General features: G+C 43.8%; 1 protein-coding gene across 1 annotated transcript; it reads left to right on the forward strand.

The window, feature by feature from the left end:
- Positions 1-14,039: 14,039 nt before the first annotated feature.
- On the forward strand, positions 14,040-16,707 carry LOC101777096 (ACT domain-containing protein ACR6). Its single transcript, XM_004975367.3, has 4 exons — positions 14,040-14,317; positions 14,805-14,965; positions 15,073-15,140; positions 15,238-16,707. Exons 1-4 carry the CDS (start codon positions 14,235-14,237, stop codon positions 16,357-16,359), a joined length of 1,434 nt encoding a protein of 477 aa, XP_004975424.1. The 5' UTR covers positions 14,040-14,234; the 3' UTR covers positions 16,360-16,707.
- Positions 16,708-25,558: the final 8,851 nt, after the last annotated feature.

Raw genomic sequence — 25,558 nt, forward strand, 5'->3', positions numbered from 1 at the left:
GGGAAGTATATTGGTGTCGTCTAATAGACGGTCTCATGCATTGACACGTAATCTTGAGACGATTCAACAGGCAACCTATATAATGGGTTGTCCTATAAGTTGTCTGGTAGTGGTATATAATTTCTTAATTTGTGCATAAAAAAAATAAAATATTATGAGTTGCATGGCAACAATAACTCGTACAATGGTTGTTAAGTTGTCTCGTAATCCTACAATTTAGCTCATGAGGTGGTTGTTTCGCGAAGCAACGACCTCTTTCTCTCTCCTCACTCTCTCTCCTCCACATCATCAAAAATCCTACGTGGCACTGCATGAGTCGACCTACGAGACCGCTAATGTGTAGCAATGTACTTGCTCGCTCTAGGGGGTGCTCTAAACCAGCAGTACCACTTTTTCTAAGCGCCAAACGCTGGAGGGCAGGGTGCTACGAAGCACCAGCTTAGCAGTGGCGCTTGCTTTTGCAACTGGTACTTCAAATAAAGTAGTATTTTTTACTAATCATTACTACTTAACTACATGCATGGGAGGAAAAAAAACTGCTAGCCATAATTATTTATAGGATAAAAGGTTATTTTTGACCGAAGTGCTCCTACCTATTGTTTTATAATTTTTTATTTCAGACCCGTTTAATTCGCTCCTACGGGGAGTCGAACCCGGACGTGCTAGGTATTACTCAGATGCTCTAGGGGGTGTTTGGATACGAGATGCTAAACTTTAGGAGTGTCACATCGGATATTCGGATGCTAATTAGAAGGACTAAACATGAGCTAATTATAAAACTAATTGCAGAACCCCTATGCGAATTACTAATTCGCGAGACGAATCTATTGAGCGTAATTAATCCATGATTAGCACATGTTTACTGTAGCAGCACATTGTCAAATTATGAACTAATTAGTCTTAATAGATTCGTCTCGCGAATTAGACTCCATCTATGCAATAAGTTTTATAAATAGTCTATATTTAATACTCCTAATTAGTATCAAACATCTGATGTGACGGGTACTAAACTTTAGGAGGTGTATCAAACATCCCCAACCATTTAACTAGAGGCTACTCAGGATAAAAAGGTTGCTTTTGCTTAGCATTTTGCCTCAGCAAGCACCGGATGATGTGTCCAGCTGCAAAATTTTTGGAAGGACTATACGCTGGCCTTGCTCTTACGTGTGTCATGCGTGCATGTGGTCCAGGAAAGAACAGGATATATCCGTTCTTGCAGAGGACGTACGGAATTCATAGGACTGGCTTGTAACGATCAATAAACAGTGACTCTCCCAGCCATTATATTAGCTCCATCCCGTACATGCTAGCTGACTTACACATAAACAACCAAGGTCTCTATTATTTCTAACAAAAAAATAAAATCTATATGTAACTGAAGCTTAAGAAATATGTTCGAGTTCCAACCGAGCTTATCGAATAAGAGGAAGTATAAGTAGAATCGGATCTTTCCTATGTTGAGTTTCCCATTAAGATACTTAATCACAAGAAAAGGAGAACTAAGAGGTAAGTGGTGAAAATGTTCGAAATTCAATGGAGCCATCGTACTGAAGATGAGGCAACATGGGAAATCGAGGAATATCTCAACAAAAAGTAAGTAATCTCCTGCTATATTTGAGACACGCACTATCTATCCATTTATTTGTCTGAACAAAGCAAGTAATCTCCTGCTATATGTGAATGAGAAGACAACACGGACGTTGTATAACACTGTCAGTGTGGAAGCAGTAGACGAAAACGTCAAGCACGAGAAGAGAAATAAGCTGAAGCGAACAGGCCCGATATTTGCTGACCATCAGCGGGATTGTGCGAGCAAATAAGCTAAGCAGACGTGCACAGACCTCTCCGGATAGCGATCGAAGCTACTTTGTTCTGGTCAGTCGTCAGTTCCGGTCTGAGAAGAAATGTCTCCGGGCGTCCGTCCATCCATCCAATCCGATCCCTGCCGGCGATCGCATCGACAGGCACCGTGCGGCTCCTCGATTGGATCATCGGACGAGGAGACGGCGACATCATCGGCACGGCTGGGTCCATCTGGCCGGGAGCTGGTCGTTCCGGTGAGATCCGACGATGGCGACCTGCGGTAAGGTAGCTGCAGACAGACCAGTCTAACCGTAACAGATGATCTGCTGAACTGTGTTAGAGGGTGTTTGGAAACCTGCGGTAGTGTAATTCGACGATGGCGACCTGCGGTAAAGTTTAACACCTGTCACATTGGATGTTTGGATGCTAATTAGGAGTATTAAATATAGGCTAATTACAAAACTAATTGTACAGATGGAGTGTAATTCGCGAGACGAATCTATTAAGCCTAATTAGTCCATGATTTGACAATGTGGTGCTACAGTAACCATTTGCTAATGATAGATTAATTAGGCTTAATAGATTCGTCTCGCGAATTAGCACAGGGTTCTGCAATTAGTTTTATAATTAGCTCATGTTTAGTCTTTCTAATTAGCATCCGAACATCCGATGTGACACTGTTAAAGTTTAGCACTTCGTATCCAAAACACCCTTTTAGTCATACACTAGTAAGACCTTGAGTTACGGTGGATTCAGATGGGATGCAAATAGGTTTGTTCGTGCCGTGAACCCGCATATATACAAGCCATAATTACGAGGGTTTTCGCAAACCCAACTAAAAGGGAAAAAGCTATTTTTTGATATAATGATATTCGAGGATACGTATATATCTGACACATGACGATCGATATGGTAGCTAGCACTGTCAGTGAAAGCAACAACAGCCCAAAAAGGCCAAGCAGGAGGAGATATTTTTGTCCAGCGCGCGCGGGATATTTGCGAAGCTACGCAGACGTCCATGCGCACGGAATCTCCAGCGTGCGGGACTCTGGACAGCGAAGTTATTAATTGTGCGTTCATCGTCAGTTCTGGACTCTCCGGTTGTTGCCGAAGCAAACCACCGTCCTGCCGGTGATCACGTCGACAGACACAGGCACGCCGCGTGCAACTAGCTCTCTGCCATTTGGCGGAGCGAGACGACGACGACGGCGCCATCGATCGGCAGCGAGCACACGGCTGCTTGGTCCATCAACAGTAGAGTCACAGAAAATGCTGCAAGTTGGGCAGCACCAAAACTGAATCCACTTCTCTCGGCGTTCCGTTACATCACGTGAGTTTGTGTGTGCGCTGCAGGAGTTTGCTGGCGACGTATGGGCATTGCTACTCCAGCGCTCTCTGACACGTGGCATCAGAGCCTGTTGTGGGCCGGGACTTGATCACGGCACGGTACCGCCGTTGGAATCGAGACCGTGATCGAGTACGCACTGATGACGGGACCGACGCCACAGCCGAAGATGACGTCGCCGGGCGCGAGTGGCGAGAAGAACGAGGGCGCCGTGATCCAGCGAGTAATCCATGAGGTGGGTGGCGGGCCTAGCTACCCCATGCTCACCAAGACCAATTACTCCAACTGGACGTCGCTCATGAAGGTGAAGCTCAAGGCCCGGGTGCTCTGGACGGCGGTTGAAGCGAGCGTCAATCCACAGGAAGACACATGATGGCGCTCGACGCTCTGTGCAGCACCGTGCCACTGGAGATGGTGTCCATGATCTTCGAGAAGGAGACGACAAAGGAGGCGTGGGATGCCATTGCCACCATGCGCATCGGTGATGGCCGTGTGAAGAAGAACACCGCACAACAACTTCGTTGCGAATTCGAGTTGGCAGTGTTTAAGGACGGTGAGTCTGTGGAGGACTACGCACTTCGCCTGAACGGCATGGTGGCCAACCTCACGATGCTCGACGAAGTTGTGGAGGAGACCAAGGTGGTGGACAAGATCCTCTGCAGCGTGCCGACACAGTTCAAGCAGATTGTGCTGGCCATCTGCACACTGCTTGACGTCTCCATTCTCACTATCGTCGACGTGGTGGGGAGATTGAAGGCCGCCAAGAAAGTGTTCGAGCCACCGCCGCCCACGTTGCAACAGGACGGCAAGCTGTACCTACCGAGGAGGAGTGGGATGCGCATTGGAGGTGGCGAGAAGCTGAGAACCAGAGCGGCGGCGGCACATCCGGGAGCTCTATGCGCCGTGGAAACCGACATGGGCGCGGGCGCAGATGCGGTGGCGACCCTGGGTCATCATCAAGTAGGCCGGCAAACATCCCTAGCAAGGTGCCCAGGCAGGTACCAGCCCATGGCGAGGCGGGACTCCAAGAGGCGCCTTTGGGTCACAGGAGCAAGGCCAATGGAGGGCCTTCCCATGGCCCTGTACGACTGCGGGAGGAGAAGGTGTTCATTCACCTCGGTGAGGAGGAGGACCGCAGCGCCAGGTCATGGGTTTGTGTATGTGTGCTGCAGGAGTCCGCCGGCGACATACGGGCATTGCTACTACGGTGATCTCTAACAGACGACGATGACCTGCTGCTGGGTCAGTGTGATCCGCAATGCTGAATCTACCATCAGCCGTCAACCACAAAACAAGTGGTTGATGGGCCCCACTCACCCTTATACTCTCCCAAGAGCCCACCACTGCATGACGCTCTCTCTGTCTCACGCAAACTCTATTTCTCACCCTCTCGAATTTCTCTCTCGTCTGCGTTGCGCCGCTACCACGGTGGCTGGTGACCATGTCCAAATGCTTCTCTCCCTCCTCCTCCTCCTAGCTCCGTCCTCCTCTAGTCCCCTTCTCACTCTCACAAATGAGAGCATTTGGTGGTGGGCTTGGTGGCCGGAGCTCACCCGCTAGAATTGAAGAAGAAGGAGTGGATTTAGGGTTTTGGGGTTGGCCGGTTGGGGATTTGGGGCTGGGATTTAATGTTTGGGGTTGGTATGCCGGCGTTTGTAGAACAATGGCTCAGGGAGGGGGGGGGGCGGCCCGGCGGTGGTTGCGGGTGGCGATCGGGAGGTGAGACGGCGAGGGAGCCGCCGATCGGGCGGTGGTAGACATCGGTGGTGAGGGCCAGTGGCGGGGGCGATGGACGGAGTGGTTCGGAAGGGTGGGGCTGAGAGCGGTGGGCGGGAGGTGGGCGGTCGGCACGACGGCGAGGTCGCCGCCTACCACGAGGGAAGCAGGCGGTTGAGGCAGTGGAGGAGGAAGACGATGCATTTGTCGTTTTGCTGTCAGAAATTGACCGTAAGTTTTGAAACTCACAGGAGTGTGATCCGATCTGATCCGATCCGATCCGGTCCGATCGATCCGTGAGAAGAAGCAGCGGTGATGAACTGATGATCGAGCTCGACGGTGGCTTTGCGCGGCTAGTATATCATAGTATAGTTAGAAATAATTCATTAATTAGATCACAGGCAGATCTCCGTGACCCCTTTATGCCCAACAAATGATTACTTATACTACTAGTAGCTAGCTGATCACCTGCTGGTATCTGCTGAGATATGCATATATGATGACACCACTGACTGAAGAGGAACCAAGATGGCAAGATCAAGCACTCATGTTATGTAAGGCATCATATCTTATCATGGAGGCGCACGCAGCTGGACGCTCGCCACGTACTACGTGCCACTCACTTTCACTGCCACAACAAAAACGATTCGACGCACTACGTACGTGGTGATCGATCGGCACGGTGTCCTCGTGCGTCAGTGCGTTCGTGCGTGCTTATCCTCTTGTCGTCGCCGTCGCTCTCATCACGGACATAAAAGCAGTGGAAACCATGGATGCTTTGTTTCCACCCCAAGTTGGAGGGGATGATGGATTCCATCTATCGGCAAACAGAGGATACGGATGCGGACGCGCTGATTCCATCCCCACCTGCGTGTGCAGCCTCAGAGTAATTAACCAGAGGAGACAGATAAGGCAAGCACGGCGGCTAGGGAGGCACGTCGTCGATCAGACGCCGGCCACGATGATGCAGGGGCCGGCCTTCGCCGCCGATCTTCATTCCTTGCTTCCAAGTTGGATGATGATCCCCATGTCGATTCATCCAACTCTACGCTACTTCATTCGCTGCCTCAACTTCCAAAAGCGACCTACTTTTCACTTACTGTTCCTTCTTTTTAAATTTCCCCCCTTCAAACAATTTTTTTTTCACGGCGGACACAACTTGCGCGCGTGAATTCGTTCACCAAGTCTCCACGGATCGACTAGGACAGTGTGTTCCTTTTTGGTGCATGTTACTGTCCTATACCAAAGATTCAACGGCCGCCGGTCCATTCCAGGTGCACCAGATTCTCTCTCGTGTATGCTCGTGACATGCGCCGGGCTTATCCAATATCCAAAACCGCGCCACGTGAGCGGGCGCGGCGCGTGGCGTGCATGCTCCTACGTGGACGCTCGTGGCATCGTCGTGTCCTTTTCCCGCGGCGTACAGGTAGGTGCCACTGCACGGCGCGCATCAAAAGCGTGCACGCGCGGCCACTTGCCACGATTGGTCCAGGAACGAACGAGCAGAATATCCCTTGCTCCGAGGAATGATCGACCAGGGGATCGATCGGACACGGTCACACGGCCAGAGCGAGCTCGTGGCCAGCAAACAGTGACCCTCCCAGCCTCCATGGGCTAACAAGCATCTATACCCTTTATTTGTCAAGAATATGTCTGGTGCAAACCTTAAGGGCCATGCGTATATGTGGTGCATACTGTATAGTTTACTGTGTGCCTTACAAATATTTGATGATTCGCAATAGTTACGTGGGATAAGGTCTCCATAGGTCTCCACCGACCGGTTTACTGTGTGCCTTACAAATATTTGATGATTCGCAATAGTTATGTGGGATAAGGTCTCCATGGGTCTCCACCGACCAGGATACTGGTTGTGTGGGCTCGTCCGACCATACCGTGCGGGTTAAGGTATGAAGATACATGGAGCACAAGTCCGGAGGCTGGGCGAACGGATTCTGCTGGATATCACAGGATACTTATTGTAAACCGACTCAGATTGCTCTCCATATAATAACTGATAGATTATATCTTATCCGATTGTAACATTAGGTCGTCAGCTTATATAAAGGCGGTCAGGGGTGCCCCTCGAGAGCACGTCAACTCTTCGCATCCCGTACCAACAAAACAATCCACCAGAACATAGGATATAGGGTATTACTCTCCGGAGATCTGAACCTGTCTAAGCCTTGCTTCTCTGTATTACCATTCGAGTTTTTGATCTTGCAATCTTCCCGTCTACAAATCTACCACCTGGATAACTCCCTTGTGGACTGACGGTCGCTAAATCCGACGAGTTAATTAAAAAAAAGAATGATATCAGTGGTCATCGCGGAAGAAAAGATCGCTGGCTGCTGGAGCGGGTCTCGAAGGGCGAAAGGATCCAGCCAAGGAGATACGTGCTGGTGCACTGGTATAGCGACCCTTGCTGCTTGGATTGGGTGCTGACGTGGCGGCACCTCGCGAGCTAAAGCCGGCTGCTTTTCTTATCCGATCTCTTATCCGGCGGCCCCTAATGGATAAAAGGGCGCGACGGAGGAGATGCCATATCGTCTAGCTACGGACACCGCCTTGGCATCTTCCCTGGCGAGAAATATCATCATCAGAGTATGTAGGACTACAAATCCAAATTAATTAATAATTGTGACAGAGCTGCGCGCCAGTGATTAACCTTTTTCTGTCTACTTTAGTAATTAATTTGCAATTGACTTTATTACGAAGATAAGATACGAATTAGACACTGAATATATTTTTCAGTGTTTAATTGTATCTTATCTTTATAATAGGCGTTCAGACATATATCTTTCAACTTTATACATGTTGCCCTAATCGAATGAGCACTTGGAATATCTTTCAACTTTATACATGTTGCCCTAATCGAATGAGCACTTGGAAAAGATGAAATAAATCCCTCTTAATTTCTACTCAACGTTTCCTTTGGCATTGTATACTTTAATTAATGCATGCATGTGAATCATGCATGCATGTTAATTTTATTTAACAACTACTACTGATTATGGTAAAGATAAAAAGATGTTTTTTTTATCTATTCTTCGAAGAATTGTTAAAGCTTCTGTGCTGTGTGCGCATCTGGTCCAAAAACAGAGCAACAATATCTTCATGTTTAATTCTATAACATTTTCATGCCGGCCATGATGTGATTTGGCTGATGCTGGTTGGCTAGCCCCATGCGCCACTTGAGCCAGCTTTTGATTCCGGATATCTTTAACTTCATTGACCTATCGCCAAACACCGGCAACGCTTGAGATTTTGGTACGAACACACACCATATTGAGCTAGATGAGCGCGGCCACGTCGGACAACAACTTAATAAAGAAAATGTGTGCGTGACTAAAGAAAATCGCATCTTTATTGGGTTGCTTTGAAAAGAATTAGCTAGAGAGTAGTAGGCCATAAGGGCTCTGATAATGCTACCATCACCAAGATTTTCCTGATAATTTTATAGCTAATGTGTAGCTTTCTCTTCTACTGCAAGTAGGCCCTAATGATTGCGTAAAATAATGGGGGTGGTGCGTCGTCCTGCCGCTAAGCGTCCGCGTGAATGGTGACGTGTGCATGACCTCATCACCCTGCACCGTTGGAACGAGTGACAGCAGTGCGTCACACTGTGACCTGGAGCTTGCCTCTGCTCTGGAGATAGGCGTCATCAAGCCTGCTGGATTATGGTCAAGCTAAATAGCACTAATCATGCTGCCGCTTCAACCAAACACTCAAAAAGTGCACGGCCGGGTCCTTGTCAAGAGGCTCAAGCTCAACTACCTGTCGGGGGCGCCAGCTGGATCGCTCATCGCTGAAACCCTAAAAAAAACATCATGCCGGTTCTAGCCACGTCAGATCCGACCGGGAAACAATAATTAGCTTTTAATAGCAGCCATTGGGTTGACAACATGTTCTTACAATCTTGGAAAACTAGCTAGCCTCCATGCTAAGCAAGAATAAGCTCTGGGATAAGAGGGTACCGCCTGAGCACGTCCACCTGAGTTTGAGTCTCTCGAACCGGATCTATGCCTACTTTACCTCTCGATCCGTGAACTCCAAACGCGGCATTTAGAAAAAATAAAAAAAAACCATCTCCAACCAAAATAATAAGTTTTCCATCGCAATCTCATTCATCAATCAAAACATAAAAGTCTTGGCGGGCCGTTCACGTGTGCGGACACCGTTTGCCCGCCGTCACTATATATAGTAGAAGTTGGTTCGCCGATGATGTGCCTGTCTCATTAGCAGATGTGCAGTTAATCAGGAAGAAACATGACACCTTGATATGGTAACAAAAGGTTGAGAGCTATATTCTCGCCGCTGGCAGTGGCAGGTACACACACGTAGCCAGGCACCCTCGAAGCCCTTTTCACGGGTGATGGATGGACTGATGATGATGATTCTGCAGAGGTCGTTAGCCCTTTGGAGACTGGACACGTGACATTGCTTGTTTGATCGCCGCTGGGGCCGGCCGGAATCCTGTGACGACGGTGATCAGTGACGAGAAAATGACGTGTTTAAGAACTCAAGACTCACACTTAATTTTGGTAACAAAAGTTACCTGCATCCGGCCTCTTCTCATTTTTTCTAGATCAGAAGGAACATACAGTATCGAGGTACGTACGTACAGTATCCGGCATGAAACTTGCCATACCAGCTTGTGGATGGATCATGTAGGGTGAGAGGCTTCTCTTTATGATCAGCTTATGTGCTGAATGTTCTGTGAAAAATTGGCTATGTGTGGTCGCATAAGCCGGAATGATTTGCTTTTTAAAAAAAAATGTAGGGTGAGAGGCTGCTGTCGAGGGAAGTATAGTTTGTAAACCTACCCATTATAATTTGGACGGATTAGTGTTAACTACCAGCTCCTGCTTGATTTTCTGAACTTATTGCAGCTAGGTGTATTTTCATTAATGCTTTTTATTTTCTGAATTTTTTATATCATTATAAAATTTGAACATGTTGCTGTTTGGTTTGGACCCGTACATATTTTGATTAATGAGCCACTTGTGTGTGGAAGAGAAGACAGACTTATCCCTTCCCTCCGGCGCAAGCTTCATCATGGAAGAAGAAGCACTTTCAGGTCAAGAAAAGAGAAAATTCTTCATAAATAATGACCACTTGAACGACTTTTGCTAGACCAAGACGTACAGGATCAGAATGTTGACTGCATGGAGTCCATAAACCCTACTGCTTTGGATGGTTCAGTACCCAATTGGTACCATACTGTTGTTAAAAATGCAAGTTATGAGAAATCATATGGGTAGAAACAACATAACAAGGAGTATGATGCATGGGCAAAACAGGATTTGTTGAACCAGCACATAAAGGCTGCTGAACAGAGTTGCACCTTTTCGAGGCAGAAGCCACTTTTCCTGTGGAGGTTCCTTAGGATAACACAAGGCTTGTTTAGTTGCCTTGGCACCTTAGAGATTCCTTAATTAGGAGGCTCAATCCATCCACCAAGCACCAATTAGAGATTAGCGAATGATAAACATGCAGGCTGGTGGCACAAAGAGTGTCACCGGATTTAACTTATTTGTGACACACTGCATTAGAATCCTGGACTTGCATTGCTTAGCCGTGCAAGTTAGGTCCCTGGCGTTATCACTTTTGTACTCCACTGCAAGACTCTGCAGTCAACATATAAAAACATGTTGTGGTTGCTTTTAGCATTGCCGGCATAGGTGGTACTTTTTGACTTGATGAAAGGGGTAACTTGGCAATATTATTTGGCATGACTATCATATGGAAATTAATTAATCTGGAATCATGTTTATTTTATACATGCTACCATATATTATAACAAACGAAATTTTAGTAGTTGTGGATTAAACTCATTAGAACATTAGAATCTTAGCACTTCAGAATAAACTCATGTGTGTTCAGCACGATTCTTGAGAACTAATAGTGCTTAACATGACGATTTTAGAAATATGGCATCTCTTGAAACAACCTGAATACTGCTCCCTGGGAAAAAATATGCCCAAAATTAAATCGTGTAATTGATCTATATTTTTTTGCAAGATAATTGGCATTTACGGAAGAAAGAAATAGACTAAGTAAAATAATTTTGCACGATGAAAAGTAAAGGAAGAAACAGACTAACTAAAAATTAGCCAGAATACAAATGAGGTAAACAACTAAATTCTATAGTATATACAAAAATGTAAAAAAGATTTTTATTTTGTGGGCAACAGAAGAAAGGAAGTTGGTAAAGATGCTACTATGTCAAAATCTTTGCATTTCATGACAAAACCATGTATGTTGGCATGATGCTTTTTAACTAATAATGCTTTAGGGGTGTTTAGGGGTGTTTGGATACGAGGTGCTAAACTTTAACAGTGTCACATCAGATATTCGGATGCTAATTAGGAGAACTAAACATGAACTAATTATAAAACTAATTGCAGAACCCTGTGCTAATTTGCGAGACGAATCTATTAAACCTAATTAATCCATCGTTAGCAAATGGTTACTGTAGCACCACATTGTCAAATCATGGACTAATTAGGCTTAATAGATTCGTCTCACGAATTACACTCCATCTGTGTAATTAGTTTTGTAATTAGCCTATATTTAATACTCATAATTAGCATCCAAACATCCAATGTGACGGGTGTTAAACTTTAACACCCTAGAACCAAACAGGCCCTACACAATGATTCTGGAAGGAGGCCACCTCTCTTTTTTTAAGGGTGCAAGGACGCCATCTCTTGAAGCAATCCAAAATCACACTGCGACTACTAATCACCCAGCAAAATTGTCAGCAAAATTTCAGGTGCGTAGCGTTTTTTTAATGAAAACTCGAGGAGGGTTAGCATCCATATATAAAAAATTCTTCATTAGTCAAGCAAAAGTATTTTTTTAGAAGTGGACTGAATTGAGCCACAAAATTAAACCAAGAAAAAAATCACTGAATTATGAAGCAAGCAAGCATGCGTCTGAATGACAGGAAGCCGCCAAAACTAGCACAGGTAGAAAAACGAGCCTTAGTACTAGTTGGAAAATCTTATTTATCTCGGTTTTCCCAACTGGGACTAAAAGATTTTGCGTCAAAAAAATATTCTAAATTACCAGGAGGCCCCCACACATGCACACGTCGCAAGGCACAAGTCACGCGATTTTTCATGAAATATGCGCGTGCGCAATGTGTGGGATTCGAACCCACGACCTCAGCACATCTGACTGAGTATGAGATGCAATCCTTTTGTAGTAACTCGTGGAGGACTTTAGTCCCGGTTGGTGACTAAATGTTACACTTTAGTCCCGGTTGGTATTACCAATAACAACCGGGACTAAAGCCCTCGGAGGCATTAGTCTGAGTTTGTAACACCTACCGGGACTAAAAGTACCTTTATGGACTACAAAATTTAGATTTGAGACTAAAATTTCATGGACTACAAAATTTAGATTTGAGACTAAAATTTCTTTAGTTCCGGATCCAAAACAATCGAAAAATGAAAGGTTGTTTTTCTACAAGCGAGGTCGCCGTGATCCTGAGGACTCTACGGGATTCTAATGGACAACGACGACCGCCTTTGGCCTTTGCCGTCAACTTCCTCTTGCACCTTCTTCCTCATGCCTGCTTTCAACACACTCATAGAAAAGGTAAAAGGAGAGCTCAAACCTGATTTATATTCATTCTCTGCACTCCACATATTTTTCTAAGGGAAAATGTCTCCATGTTTCTACTGGTCAAAAAGGCTAAGGACGGCATGCAGACTCAGCGTGCATGTGTGTGGAAGGTGGCCGCCTAGCTAATCCTCCTTCAACAAAGACTCGAGAGGGAAAAAAAAAAAGATGAGAGTGGAATGACTCTTGGGTTTTATGAAAAGCCAAGGAGGATGAGAGTGGCCATGGTTTCTTTGAAATTAATACGCAGCTCTTTGGTAAGCAGGGGGCGGATCTCGGAAAACATGTGGCTAGGGTGGTGCGAACAAAATCTTGATGAAAACTCGTATCGATATCGAAATCATAAAAATTATTCATGTTGATGTTGAAAAGAAATGTAGGTAAGTATTTCTATGTTTGGTTGGTACTGGTATATGTGATTATTTCTAATGGCCGTGTAAAGTGACAAGATATATTTTGCTGAAAAATATACCGTTGAAAACATTAGCTTTTGTGTTCTATACTTGAATATTGTAATTAGTTGATAATGGTCCTAGCTTTATCTTTGGATGATTCAAAGTTCTTAACAAAGGGTGAGTCAAAATAAGATTTATAGATTGCCGAAATCGTGGATATGGAATTTGAGTCCCTACCGGGCATCGGGGAAGGTAGGGGTTGGAGCCACCATCATCATCATTTCCTCATTTTATTTTTATGATTGAAAATGCTAGGAAAACATAAAGCAAAAAATGGCACTTTTTGCGTATCACTGTAGCAAATGAGCGGCCTCACCAGCCACCAATCACCAGCTAACCATAAACAACACGTGGGCTGATACACGAAGAACATATTGACAGATCGCAATTTATGAAAAACGTTTAATCGTTTAAGCATGCGCACACTGGGATGCTTCTTGCAACAAAATGATCTATGGAGGGAATGTCAAACTTCAAGTGACTTATGTTGGGCTTTATGCAATTTTATCTCTTTTTTTCTTAATTTTAAGAGAACATCTTAGTTACCTAATTACCATTTTTTTCTTAATCCTGCATATTGTTGGATCACTGCAGTACTAGACTTTTCTATGAGAGCATGGATTCATCATTCATCTACTCTTCATAGAACTATTATTCCACCAGTTATGTAGAAATGAATAAACCTTTCCTTTTACAATTGGAATGAACAAACAGTTGAACAATGAATTTATCACGAAACATTGCTGCAAAAGAGAGAGAGAGAAACTCACCACAATTTCACTGATCTTGTAAACCCAGTGTGCATCATGGCAGCTACTGTCACTGCGATGTTAAGTAACACTACAACCAGGTACAGGAAGCATGGAGATAGGTCTGAGGGAGCTAGTAGTGGTTAAAATATCTCTGCACTTTAGATCCTGACAGCTACCTCCTCCAAATTGTTTTTTCCATTTAAAAATTCAGAATTCTGCAAATGAAACACGAGGGGCAACAGCAAGAACATAAAAAATTACCGGGATAGATGGATTATCAGGTTATAAGCAACGCGCTGTAGCAATCTGACAGAATTTAACCTCCCGTTATATAAAGCGAGTCGCCCCGCCAGACACGCAGAGGAAGGAACGCATCAGCGTCACCACTCCCAGAGTAGAGTAGGATTGTCCGGGCCAGGCCGGCACAACGAACTTGGCAAGGGAGCAGTAGGCTGTAGCTTAAGCTCTAGCGCGGCGCGAGCTCTTGCCGCCGGCGTATCGGAAGCTGTTGATGCGAGTGAGGGCGTCATCTCCATGGCTCTCATGGCGGCGGCGGCGGCGAGGATGGACGACCACGACGAGTACGCCAAGCTCGTCAGGGGGATGAACCCGCCCAGGTGATTGATTGAACATCGGTTTTTCCTGCTCCTTTTGTCTTTCCTTTCTTCAGTTTCGCAGTTTTTGCTTCTCATCTGGGTTCGAGGATTTTGTTTTTTGAATAAAGAAAGGTTCTTAACTACGCCAGCTTCTATCAGCTCCTTGTGTTTTCCGGTTCTTGTTTAAGCCTTCTTGCGCTATCCAGTTCTTGTTTAAGCCGGTGTTTCTTCTCTTGTAATCGAAGATTTCGATTTTACCATAGCAAATCTGTGCAATCGATTTCACTCAATCCGCTGGCTTCTTGGTTTGCTCAAACCTTGAAGAACAGAGCAGCATGGTCCTCTGTTCTTGCTTTCTTCAATCCTTGCTCTGTTTTGCTCATAAAGAAGAACAGAGAAGCTTGGATTTAGGCCCTCCCTTTCTTTCTTCTTCCTTCACTTTTGTTCTATTTTGCTTGGGTTTCTCTGTTCTCCGATCGATTACTTACATATGCCGTGCAAATTACAGGGTTGTGATCGACAACGATGCTTCCGACGACGCCACGGTGATCAGGGTGGACAGCGTCAACAGCCACGGCACGCTGCTCGCCGTCGTCCAGGTCATCGCCGACCTCAACCTCGTCATCCGCAAGGCATACTTCTCCTCCGACGGCAGCTGGTTCATGGACGGTCAGTACCCAATCACTATATGCTACTTCTCCCGCTCTAACAAATTATAGTTCTTCGGGTCTGAAAAAAGAAAAGAAACTGAATTGTTTTCCATTTCTAACCTTCAGTGTTCAATGTCACCGACCGTGACGGCAACAAGGTTGTTGACGCCTCAACCATCTCATACATCCAGAAGGTAATCGGGTGGTTCTTTCTCTGAAATTTGTGATTTTTAATCGAATGATTTTTTGCTGTGATTTGATTCTGATCGAGTTGGGTTTGCTGCCCGGCAGACGCTGGAGTCTGACGACTGGTACTACCCGGAGGCGCGCAACAGCGTGGGCATCGTGCCGTCGGAGGAGTACACCTCCATCGAGCTCACCGGCACCGACCGCCCCGGCCTGCTCTCCGAGGTGTGCGCGGTGCTCGCCGCCATGGGCTGCGCCGTCCAGAGCGCCGAGCTGTGGACGCACAACACGCGCGTCGCGGCCGTCGTGCACGTCACGGACGCCGAGGCCGGCGGCGCCATCGAGGACGCCTGCCGCATCGCCGGCATCAGCGCGCGCCTCGGCAACCTGCTGCGCGGGCAGAGCGACGTGCGCGCCGGCGGCGGCGGCGCCGCGGGCGGCCTCGCGCAGCACAAGGAGCGGCGTCTGCACCAGATGATGTTCGACGACGACAGGGGAGGTCACGCCGCCGCGCCCGTCGCCGACGCCGACGCCGACGCCGACGCCGACGCCGACGCCACCACCGCCGCCGGCGGCCCGGCGCGGACGGAGGTGTCCGTGACGGCGTGCGCCGAGCGCGGGTACTCCGCCGTGGTGGTCCGGTGCCGGGACCGGCCCAAGCTTCTGTTCGACACCGTGTGCACCATCACGGACATGGAGTACGTGGTGCACCACGGCACTGTCAGCGCCGAGCCCGGCGGCGGCGCGTACCAGGAGTACTACATCCGGCGCGTCGACGGGCACGCCGTCCGGTGCGAGGCCGAGCGGCGGCGGCTGGTGCGGTGCCTCGAGGCCGCCATCGAGCGGCGCACCGCCGAGGGCCTGGAGCTGGAGGTGCGCACTGGGGACCGCGCCGGCCTGCTCTCCGACATCACCCGCATCTTCCGGGAGAACGGGCTCACCATCCGCCGCGCCGAGATCTCGTCCGCCGGCGGCGAGGCCGTGGACACGTTCTACCTGTCGGACACGCAGGGGCACCCCGTGGAGGCCAAGACGATCGAGGCCATCCGCGCGCAGATCGGCGAGGCCACGCTGAGGGTCAAGAACAACCCCTTCGCCGCCGGGGACGACGCGGCAAGGAAGGACGCCGACGTCGCCGGCGCCGGCACGACGGCGTTCATCTTCGGGAACCTGTTCAAGTTCTACCGGCCGTTCCAGGGCTTCAGCCTCGTCAAGCTCTACTCGTAAACCACTTCAGCTAGCCACAGGTTCTGTACATAGATTTTGGTTGATTATTGATCCTTTAAAGATCACTGTAAATACGGTCATGATCGGTTATGGGTGTAGATGGATTAAGGTTTACAAAGTAGAAAAATTAGGGGAGGAAAATATTGATTTAGCTCCCAAAATATTTGTAGCAGGTAGGATAGGAAGGAAGCAGTGCAAATGGTTTACTGTGTATTACTGGGGTATGCAACAGTCTCTGTACATACTCTCATCTTGTACATATGCTCATCATATCATACATATTCTTTCTGTTGGAGGAAGAATACAAGAAGATCGAAGAAGAAGGGGAAAAGGATCTTGTGAATGCAATGCGGTTGTGTCTGGAATGCATGATCTAGCAATCTGCAAGAAGTATCTGCAGCCTGGAAAATCAGGTCTTGCAGTAACACAACATCGATCAGTCCCAAGATGCCACATGACGAAACACTTGGCAATTTGACACCGATCTAGTGAACAAAGCAACTGAGAAGCAGCTATTACCGAACCTTCTTTCAGACTGAACCTCTCTCTTTTCTGATGACGCAAGTGGAGCTATCGAACTGAACTGGAGCAGCCAGATTGCATTTCCAGAGCCCGTCTTAAGATTCAAGCATCAGTTCTGTGCTACATGAAGAGAGGCTGGGTGGTAGCTGATGGGCACCCACAGTTCCACGTGCCACATGATGATGTGAACAACTGAACACACAAAGCAATTCTTCCTAAAAAACAAAACATTTGCCAATTAGCCATTGATTGAGTGTTAAGAGCAACGGAGAAGCGGTCACTGAACTTTCAGATTAGATGCTACATAGTTGATTAAGGAGTTGGATCACACAGCTAGCACCATTACTATATCCCGAAGGAAACCAAAATAGATCATCTGAAAAATTCATCGGCTGCACTTCAAAATTCTAGATGCAATTCCTATGCTTGTTCTAAATCCATGCATGATTCTCATGAAGGATATTGGAAAGACCAAGGAATTATATTGGAGTAATAATCATTTATACTTGTTATAAATGAATTGTGCAAATCACATATTCATTCAATTTGAAGATGAAAGTGTGTCAAGCTAGTCGTTCACAACAACGTGGTGGTACTCTACTCATCATTTGCCCAGTTTAGCAATGCAAGTTCAGTGACATGACTACATCGTCATGAACGCAGGTTAAGATATGTCCATTTTAGCAATGCAATGCTATGCAAACATTCAACACAAATACTCAAGGTTATCACATCACAAACCTTCATCACTACCCAAAATGATCACAAGTCAAACATTCACTGCTACCACCAACATAACAGGATTGTCACCAAATAAATATAATCTCTAATCTCTTAGGAGAAACCAAATAAATATGAATTGATCATGATGTGAATTACATATAACTACTTCATCCACTTGAGCCATTGTTGGCAATTCATCCACTTGAGCCATTGTTGGCAATTCTTACGCCTTACTGAATGAATGAATCTGCAAGTATACGAATATCGTTGCAGCATGTTACCCGGGAGTATTCCAGAGTATCATATTTTTCTCAAGGAAGCAGTGGCTAAAGGATATTGATAACTAACAATGACTTATCCACTAATTAAAATACCGTCTAAACCAAAGTGGGGGTAAGTGATAATAATATACTTCCTCCGTCCCAAAATACAATTCGTTTTGACTTTTCCGAATACATAACTTTTGTTATGCATTTAGATATAGTATATATCTAGGTGCATATCAAAAGCTATGTACCTAAAAAAGTCAAAACGAACAGTAATTTGGGATGGAGGGAGTAGCAGAATAGTTCATTGACACACAAGGCTAACTCTACACCTAAAATAGTCAGGAGATGGTAGACAGATGGGAGAACAATGAGTCGAGCAAATGGTTCCTGAGGCAGGCCATTCCTATTTATTATGCCAAGCTAAAAGACTAAGCTTATATCGCTCGGGAAGAGATGTATAGCAAGGTAAGAGCTGTCACCTCTACTTACTACAACTCAGTGTTTCTAAATGGAACAAAGTTCCAACATGATATTCTTTTCTATTCACTTCAGTACACTAACAAATCTGAACCTCAAAAAGGGATGAGAAGGGTCCAGATGTCCCCTAATAAAGGACCTACAGATACAACTTGAACGTGGTAGAATCCAGAGGACACACGGGACTGTTACCACCTTCCGCCTACTACAGCTATCTATGGAGCCGAGCGCAAACCAAGTTAGCTTCTAATCTAGACACCATATTTACACTAGCGACTACTATCTCCATCTCGACTGTAGATAGAGATAATCACGCTAAAATAGAACAAATCTATCTTATCACAAACGAGGAACCCATGAATGAGAAGAATACATATGAGCGCATCCAGTAACAACAATACCTTCATTAATCTAAAATTATTATTCCGCTACTAGAGTAAAGTACTAAAAGATAACTTGAAAAGTAAATAAGATAAGTGCTTGGCATAGAATAAATAAGGAAAGGACCACTATATTAAATGAGAGATAAGCCTTACAAAAGAAAAGGGTACAAGAGAGCTCATACCTAGACTTTGAAGATAACTCCAGAACCCAAGAGAGAACTCTCAACTCGATTCTAACTCCCAAACTAGCCTACACTAGTTCTGCATCTTGGAAGAGTGGTAGGATACTTGCTCCTTGATGGTGTGTGTTGGAAGTGAGAGATGGGGGTCTGTATTTATAGTGTAGAAGTGTCTTGCTGGGAGAGTGGAGAACCTCCACTTACTTCTAGAGGAAGATTCTCATCATCCTTCTCTTTTGCATCATCTAGAGGGAACCAACATCCCAGGGTCAGTTCTGGTACCAAGATTTCGCGCTAAAGAAACTCCCACCATCATATATATACAGTTGGGCTAGGTCGGCCGACTCTCCCTTAGGGTGAATGGGCCGCCACTGCCTTCCCTTGAGCCTTGGGATGTTCAATGAGCCTTTTGGCAAAGTTGAGAGCCACTAGGCTTGGGTTTGGACCGGCCGAACCAGTCAGGCCATGTTACCATCTTCTGAGAGGTATAACTTTTGCATCCGAACTCCGAATTAGGTGATCCAAATGTTCATTTCGATTATCTGAAGGATCTCTTCAATATGGTGATGTCAAATTTGAAATTTGAGATTATTTTTTAGGATGATATATTTAGAGTTCATTTGCACCATGATTGCATATACTCCACTAGTGTTATCTCATGCTTACTTTGGACATATTCCTGTGAACCACTTCAATCCAACAAAACTCTGGAAAATGTTAGTTTAAAACTAATAATGCATATAAATATATATATATACTCCTATTTATTCACCAAGAGATCAATGGTTGAAATTTTGAAATAACGGCTGCCAACAACCATTAAGTTTGGTCTCACAAGTCATGCCACTAATTTTAAACCTCCAAACCGAGACATGCTTGTCCCTTTTATAGGTTTTTTCATTTTGGTTTTAGGCCACATAACTCTCTACCTATAGCACATTAATTTCGGTTTCATAGATCCCTCCCTATAGCCATACACATAGCCCTTCTAGTTTGGGCTGCAATCTAGCCCTGTAACCGCACCTATCCGTGCTAGCATGCTAAGGGAAGACAACCCACCTTAATTCAATCCATCAGCAGTAGAAAGCAGACCACCCCAAGCCATTTAGTTATTTCTGCTACTGACCTAAACAAACTATTAGCCAATCATGACTTCTACCCATTAAGAAACCATTTCCCAACCCGTGAGGTGCCCATTGCTAGATGGTGGTGCGGCACCCCGTGCTGCCGTAGTACCGTGCAAAACATTGCTGGGTGACACCCATGCTGCCATGCAAGCAAAGCAATTGCTGACCCCATGCACCCATACAAAGCACGGTGTTGCATTTCAGATCACTCATACGTACTTACCAATATAATACAACAAACACTCTAGCAATTCAACTATTTTAAATAGCAAAACATGTCAATCCATCCTGACATAATCCATCATAAAACTCTAATCTAACAAATGGAATGCCATCCTTGCTGGTCATGAAATGCCATGTCAGATTAGGTAGTAATGACTCCATTGCCTGCAGGACCAAAGGAATTGAACACTTATTCTTCAGACTCATCATTTGATGCATTGTTAGTACCATTCTCAGGAAAACCTTCAAAGACAACATGAAAATTAGTAAAAGCATAAGATTATACTTTGACCTTTCTAGAAAAAAAGAAATCTAAGCACAAGATCAAGGCATGCTAACCATGGCAAAATAACAATTCAGCAGAAATGTAACTGACATCAGAAATAATAGGTGGAGAGTACTTTGGGGTGCCACAAACAAAAAAGCACTTGCTAACTACTACAACATGTTCTAACTAACCATGCCTGAACCTGACTAGACATGCATGCCACAAAACAACAAGACAACAACAACTTTTTGTCATATAGGAAGCTAGATATGCTCCATGAATCCAACTAAAGCATCCAGGAAGATTATTACTAGCTCATAGCAAGCATACATGGAGAATAGTAGTACACACAAATATTAGGTAATAGAAACTACAAAAGAAATCAGACTAGATTGACTAAGATCACACCTTCACTCACAACAAAGCTGAGGGTTAAACACAAAGTTCTCTAGGGGCTACGACCACACTATATAATTCACAGCTACACTCATCAGGCATAGATAGTGAACAACAAAAAGTTCCTGTACTCAAGAAAGGAATTCCATGGACAATCCTAAAATCATGACCAATGTTAAAACAGTTCCCAGTTCACCAAACCACGTGACAGATTTTATTTTGTCTAACTAATCAGCTCACCAAACCACATGAACAATGGATGTACAAAGACCAGTAAAGAAGTTCAGATTCTAACAAATGCTCTATCACAAATAATTAGATTGGACACGGTACTCATAGTATAGACTTGTACAGACAAGCTAACAACAGACTGTTCATTCAGAAAACAATGATTTAATACTGCTTATTACAATTAGCATTTCAGAGGGCAAGCAGACCACCAAAATTTGCATATAGCTACAAGCTACTGCACATGACAAAAGATTAAAACACAGGAGGTCTTGTTTATCTAATGATTCAATTAATCATTTGTTACTAGAACAAATAACATACAGCTGCCAGAAACTGCTGCTGCCTCTAAAAGGAATAGAAAATAAACGTACAGCAGCAGCTCCTGCATCTTGTTCATTTTACCTTTACTGATTCACAGTTGTTTGCTTATCCCTTCCCATGTTTAATTATGATAGAAAATACTATTACAAGTTGAAGTGAATCACAGGAAACGAAAAGATCTTCCAAAGGGGTAAGCAAGGGATGATTCATTACATCAAAAGGAGTTGGTTCACTTGATCTTGCCCCCCACATCAAGCTATCATGGATCTTGGAGACAAGCGCTGCCGCCTCACAGCGCTGCATCGCCCACGCCCCTCAACCCTAGAGCCGCATCACCTATGCAGCCCTCATCGAAAGCTGGCGGGTGGAGCCGTGGTGGCGTTAGTGGGGGCATGCGGCCGTGCAAAAGCGTGGCGGCAGCGAGCGGGTGGAGCCGTGGCCTGTGGCTATGCTGGAAGGGAGGGACGAGGGGGCCAGGAGGGCAACGAGATGAGGATAGTTCATGAGCTCGCCAGAGTTTTATGGTTTGTAACCCGTGAGCTGAATGCCATTTACATCCGATGCAATACTACACACTCCAAACACCTCTCCAGCCTGCTTCCTCCTAAAATCCAACTCAACCCCAACCATGTGATAGAGCAGACCAATAGAAACCAATTCCAGCAAGTCCAAAGCAAAAACCTAACTAATAAAACTATTAAGCCCAAACTGATAAGCAGGGCTACATACACATGATGGTAAAAACTCTTGCTGCCTATCCAAGTAAGAGTGATTGCCCCTCTGTTTACACCATGAGTCTCTTCTTCTAGAAAGCGAGAAGTTAAAGACAAAACAAAACCTTATTATTCTTTTCATCTGTCTCAATTTCCACAAGATGGTGGTGGTAGGTCTAGACGTGCTCATTGACTGTAGAGTGATATGATTCAACAATTTCTGCCATTCCTTTATTTTTTTTTCTATCCCTAATTTGGATTCATGATAGCTAGTGCTAAGAGGACAATAATGTACTAAGTACTGCATATTCACTTACATATTTATATCTGATAAGTGCATTGCATTATGCCGGAGTGATTTCATCAATTTACAAAAGATTGTGACAAGAGCATGTTTTTTGGAAGGTTTTCTCAGGCAAGATGGAGGTCCTGTAGAGATCGATTGTCGATTTTATTCATGACTGAAAGTTGTCTGCAGAGGTGAATCCTATAAATCCCTCATTCTGGTAAGAGATCCATTTCGTGTTGCTTAGTTGGTTAATGTTAGTTTCTACCATTTTATAAGTTATGATAATGCAACTCTTTCATAAATTCCATTTATAAACATCATTTGTAGTTGAATTATGTCTAACTTCTTTCAATATGTATTATTACTCTTGAAATATATTAATTGTTTTATGTTTGAATTTTCATTAGATTGTGTGGGACTACATTTACTCATACCAAATTATAATCAAACTGCATTTTTAAGAATTTCTTTGAATTTGGCTTGTGAAAATCGAAGGTGATGCTCATGGAAAAATCATGATGGCAAGCACTAGTATTGCATAATGGTGTAATTGATTGCTAATGTTTTTTGATGGGTTGGCTACTCAATAGAACATCTACTGTAAATGGCAGAAAATCATGGGGAGTAGGCATAGACCGCAGGTTACACTGCTATTTCTTTTTCTTATAGACCTCTTTTGTCTCATGACTATGGAAAAGAGGCAATTATTTTACTTACAAATATTAGATTGATGACAACTATCTGCGTACTATTCTTTTTGTTATCAAACCTTTTATCATGAAAAAATTACTCCTTCCACTCTTAAATATTTGTCACTTTAACTTTTTCATTCATTTGACAAACATATAAGGAATGCTTAAAGTAATTTGATGACAAATCTAGTGGTCCTGATCTAATTAATTTCACTCAACTAATCAACTAAATAAATATTGATGGTCAAAGTTTGAAAAAATCAACAATGATAAAATTTTTGGAAATGATAGTGTATAGTATGGGCTACAACCGATATTTGGATCAAGGAGAAGGTTCAAGCATCAATGTATTCTTTTGCTGGGACCAATGACGGAGTAAAGACAATACTTTATACTTGCGAATCGTCTAATGCATAGATCTTTACCAAATAACATATTTGACACCCATCAGAAGGACTTAGTTCTGACGAATCAGTACCACATAGAATTGGCATCAACGGTGACGCTATGTGCGATAAAGGACTTACTGAGGTGGAGCCCCGAGGTATTCTCACCGATAGGGAACTTGGCGACAAGCTAGCCCGACTACACAAGGAGTCCGAACTCTACGGATATAATTACAATTCAATTAGAAGTTTCTACTTTGTAATCGGGACTTGCCATGTACTCCCTCCATCCCAAATTACTATCCGTTTTGGCTTTTTTAGATGCATAACTTTTGCTATGTATCTAGACATAATATATATCTAGATGCATGACAAAAGCTATATACCTACGAAAACCAAAACGAATAGTAATTTGGAATGGAGGGAGTAACCTTCATCCGAAGTATCTAAGGAGAGGCAAAGAGGGTGCGGCTATATGTCGCAGAAGGCGACAGATCGGCAATCATCGCTAAGAAGGGCACGCTGGCAGTAGAAATATTCGTGATGGGTGGCGTGTCAGCCCAATTAATTACACTATTTTAGCACAGTTCGTTACTTCAGCTAGACTATTTCAGCGTGGTTCCTTGCTTCCCATTGTGAGGGTGTAGCTTTTTTAAGTCACATGCCAGTGCATCATATATAGTTTAAAGGAGAAAGATAAAGAAGACTGCACGGGTGCATGCAAAAAGGATGAGATGATGACGTAACTCACATGCAAATTCAAAACTAAAAAAGGTATAAGTCTTAAACTGAGCACCCAAACAAAATTTTGATTGCACCATTATGTTTGTTATGACAAGATCTTCAAAATAAGACCTCACTTGACTATATTTTGAGATTTTTTTAAAACACTAATTTTTTAATATTAAATAATTAATTTTGGCTACTGCGAACAAATAATTGAACATCACAAACAAATGATTATTTTCTATGAAAAAATAGTTAAACATGATGAACAAAATAATTGCATAGTGCGAACAAAAATATTAAATCACGAACAAATCGTTGCGTAAGAGAGTGTCAAACTAAAAATGAAATCAAAATTAAATTTGGATTGCACTGTTAGATTTTTAAAAATGAAACCTTCAAAATAAGATTCCACTTGACTATATTTGAACGAGTTTTATTTATCACTATTTTTTAATCAAGTTCCAAATTTGTTTTGAGATATGTACATCTGGACAAATTGTATGAACTCATGGAACAAAACATATGTACACATCGAATAAATTGTATGAACTCACAGAACAAAAGTATTTACACTTGGAACAAGTATACGAACTTACTGAACAAAATAACTGTACATGTCGAACAATATATATGAACTCATGGAACAAAAAATTGTATATCTAGAACATATTGCACGAACTCACAGAAAAAGGATTTGTACACCTAGAACAAATTACACAAATTCATCAAACAAAAGTCCATACATTTAGAACAAATGCACTATGGACATATAACAAATATTGCAATCCAAAAAAAGTAAATAGATATTAATTTGCACATAGCAAACAAATTATTATATACACACAAACAAATGAAAGAAAAGGAAAACTAAATGAAAGAAAAGGAAACGATATACACATATATGAAATAGTCGGTTATGTGTTTATTAACATCTAGTTATATAAGACATAAGTTTATAGACAATATGAATTAGAAAGAAATCATAGAAGAAACAATATCTACATAAGATTTAAAATGAAAAAGAGAAAGAGTAAAATAAATAAATAATATGCATAGAGAATTAAAAGGGAAAAAGGAAAATAAATTTGAATGGAAAGAAATAGAAAAAAGAATAAACATAAAGATACAAATGGCCAATTCAGCCATGGCAAGAAAATAATATGTTTTTTATAGATTTAGTCAAACTTAAGATTGTTTGAATAAAGATAAAATTAGAATTGCATACCTTTCAGGACAGAGGGAGTATAAGTTAAGCGTGAGTCTTTCTTCAAT

Source organism: Setaria italica, chromosome VII (genome assembly GCF_000263155.2).
Source record: "Setaria italica strain Yugu1 chromosome VII, Setaria_italica_v2.0, whole genome shotgun sequence".
NCBI classification, from domain to species: Eukaryota; Viridiplantae; Streptophyta; class Magnoliopsida; order Poales; family Poaceae; genus Setaria; species Setaria italica.

What these genes read in the sequence shown, in the direction of transcription:
- LOC101777096 (XM_004975367.3), top strand. Translation starts at nt 14,235, where the DNA reads ATGGCTCTCATGGCGGCGGCGGCGGCGAGGATGGACGACCACGACGAG. An exon ending in CGGCAGCTGGTTCATGGACG is followed by an intron (nt 14,966 to 15,072) that starts GTCAGTACCCAA and finishes TCTAACCTTCAG; the next exon opens with TGTTCAATGTCACCGACCGT. An exon ending in CCATCTCATACATCCAGAAG is followed by an intron (nt 15,141 to 15,237) that starts GTAATCGGGTGG and finishes GCTGCCCGGCAG; the next exon opens with ACGCTGGAGTCTGACGACTG.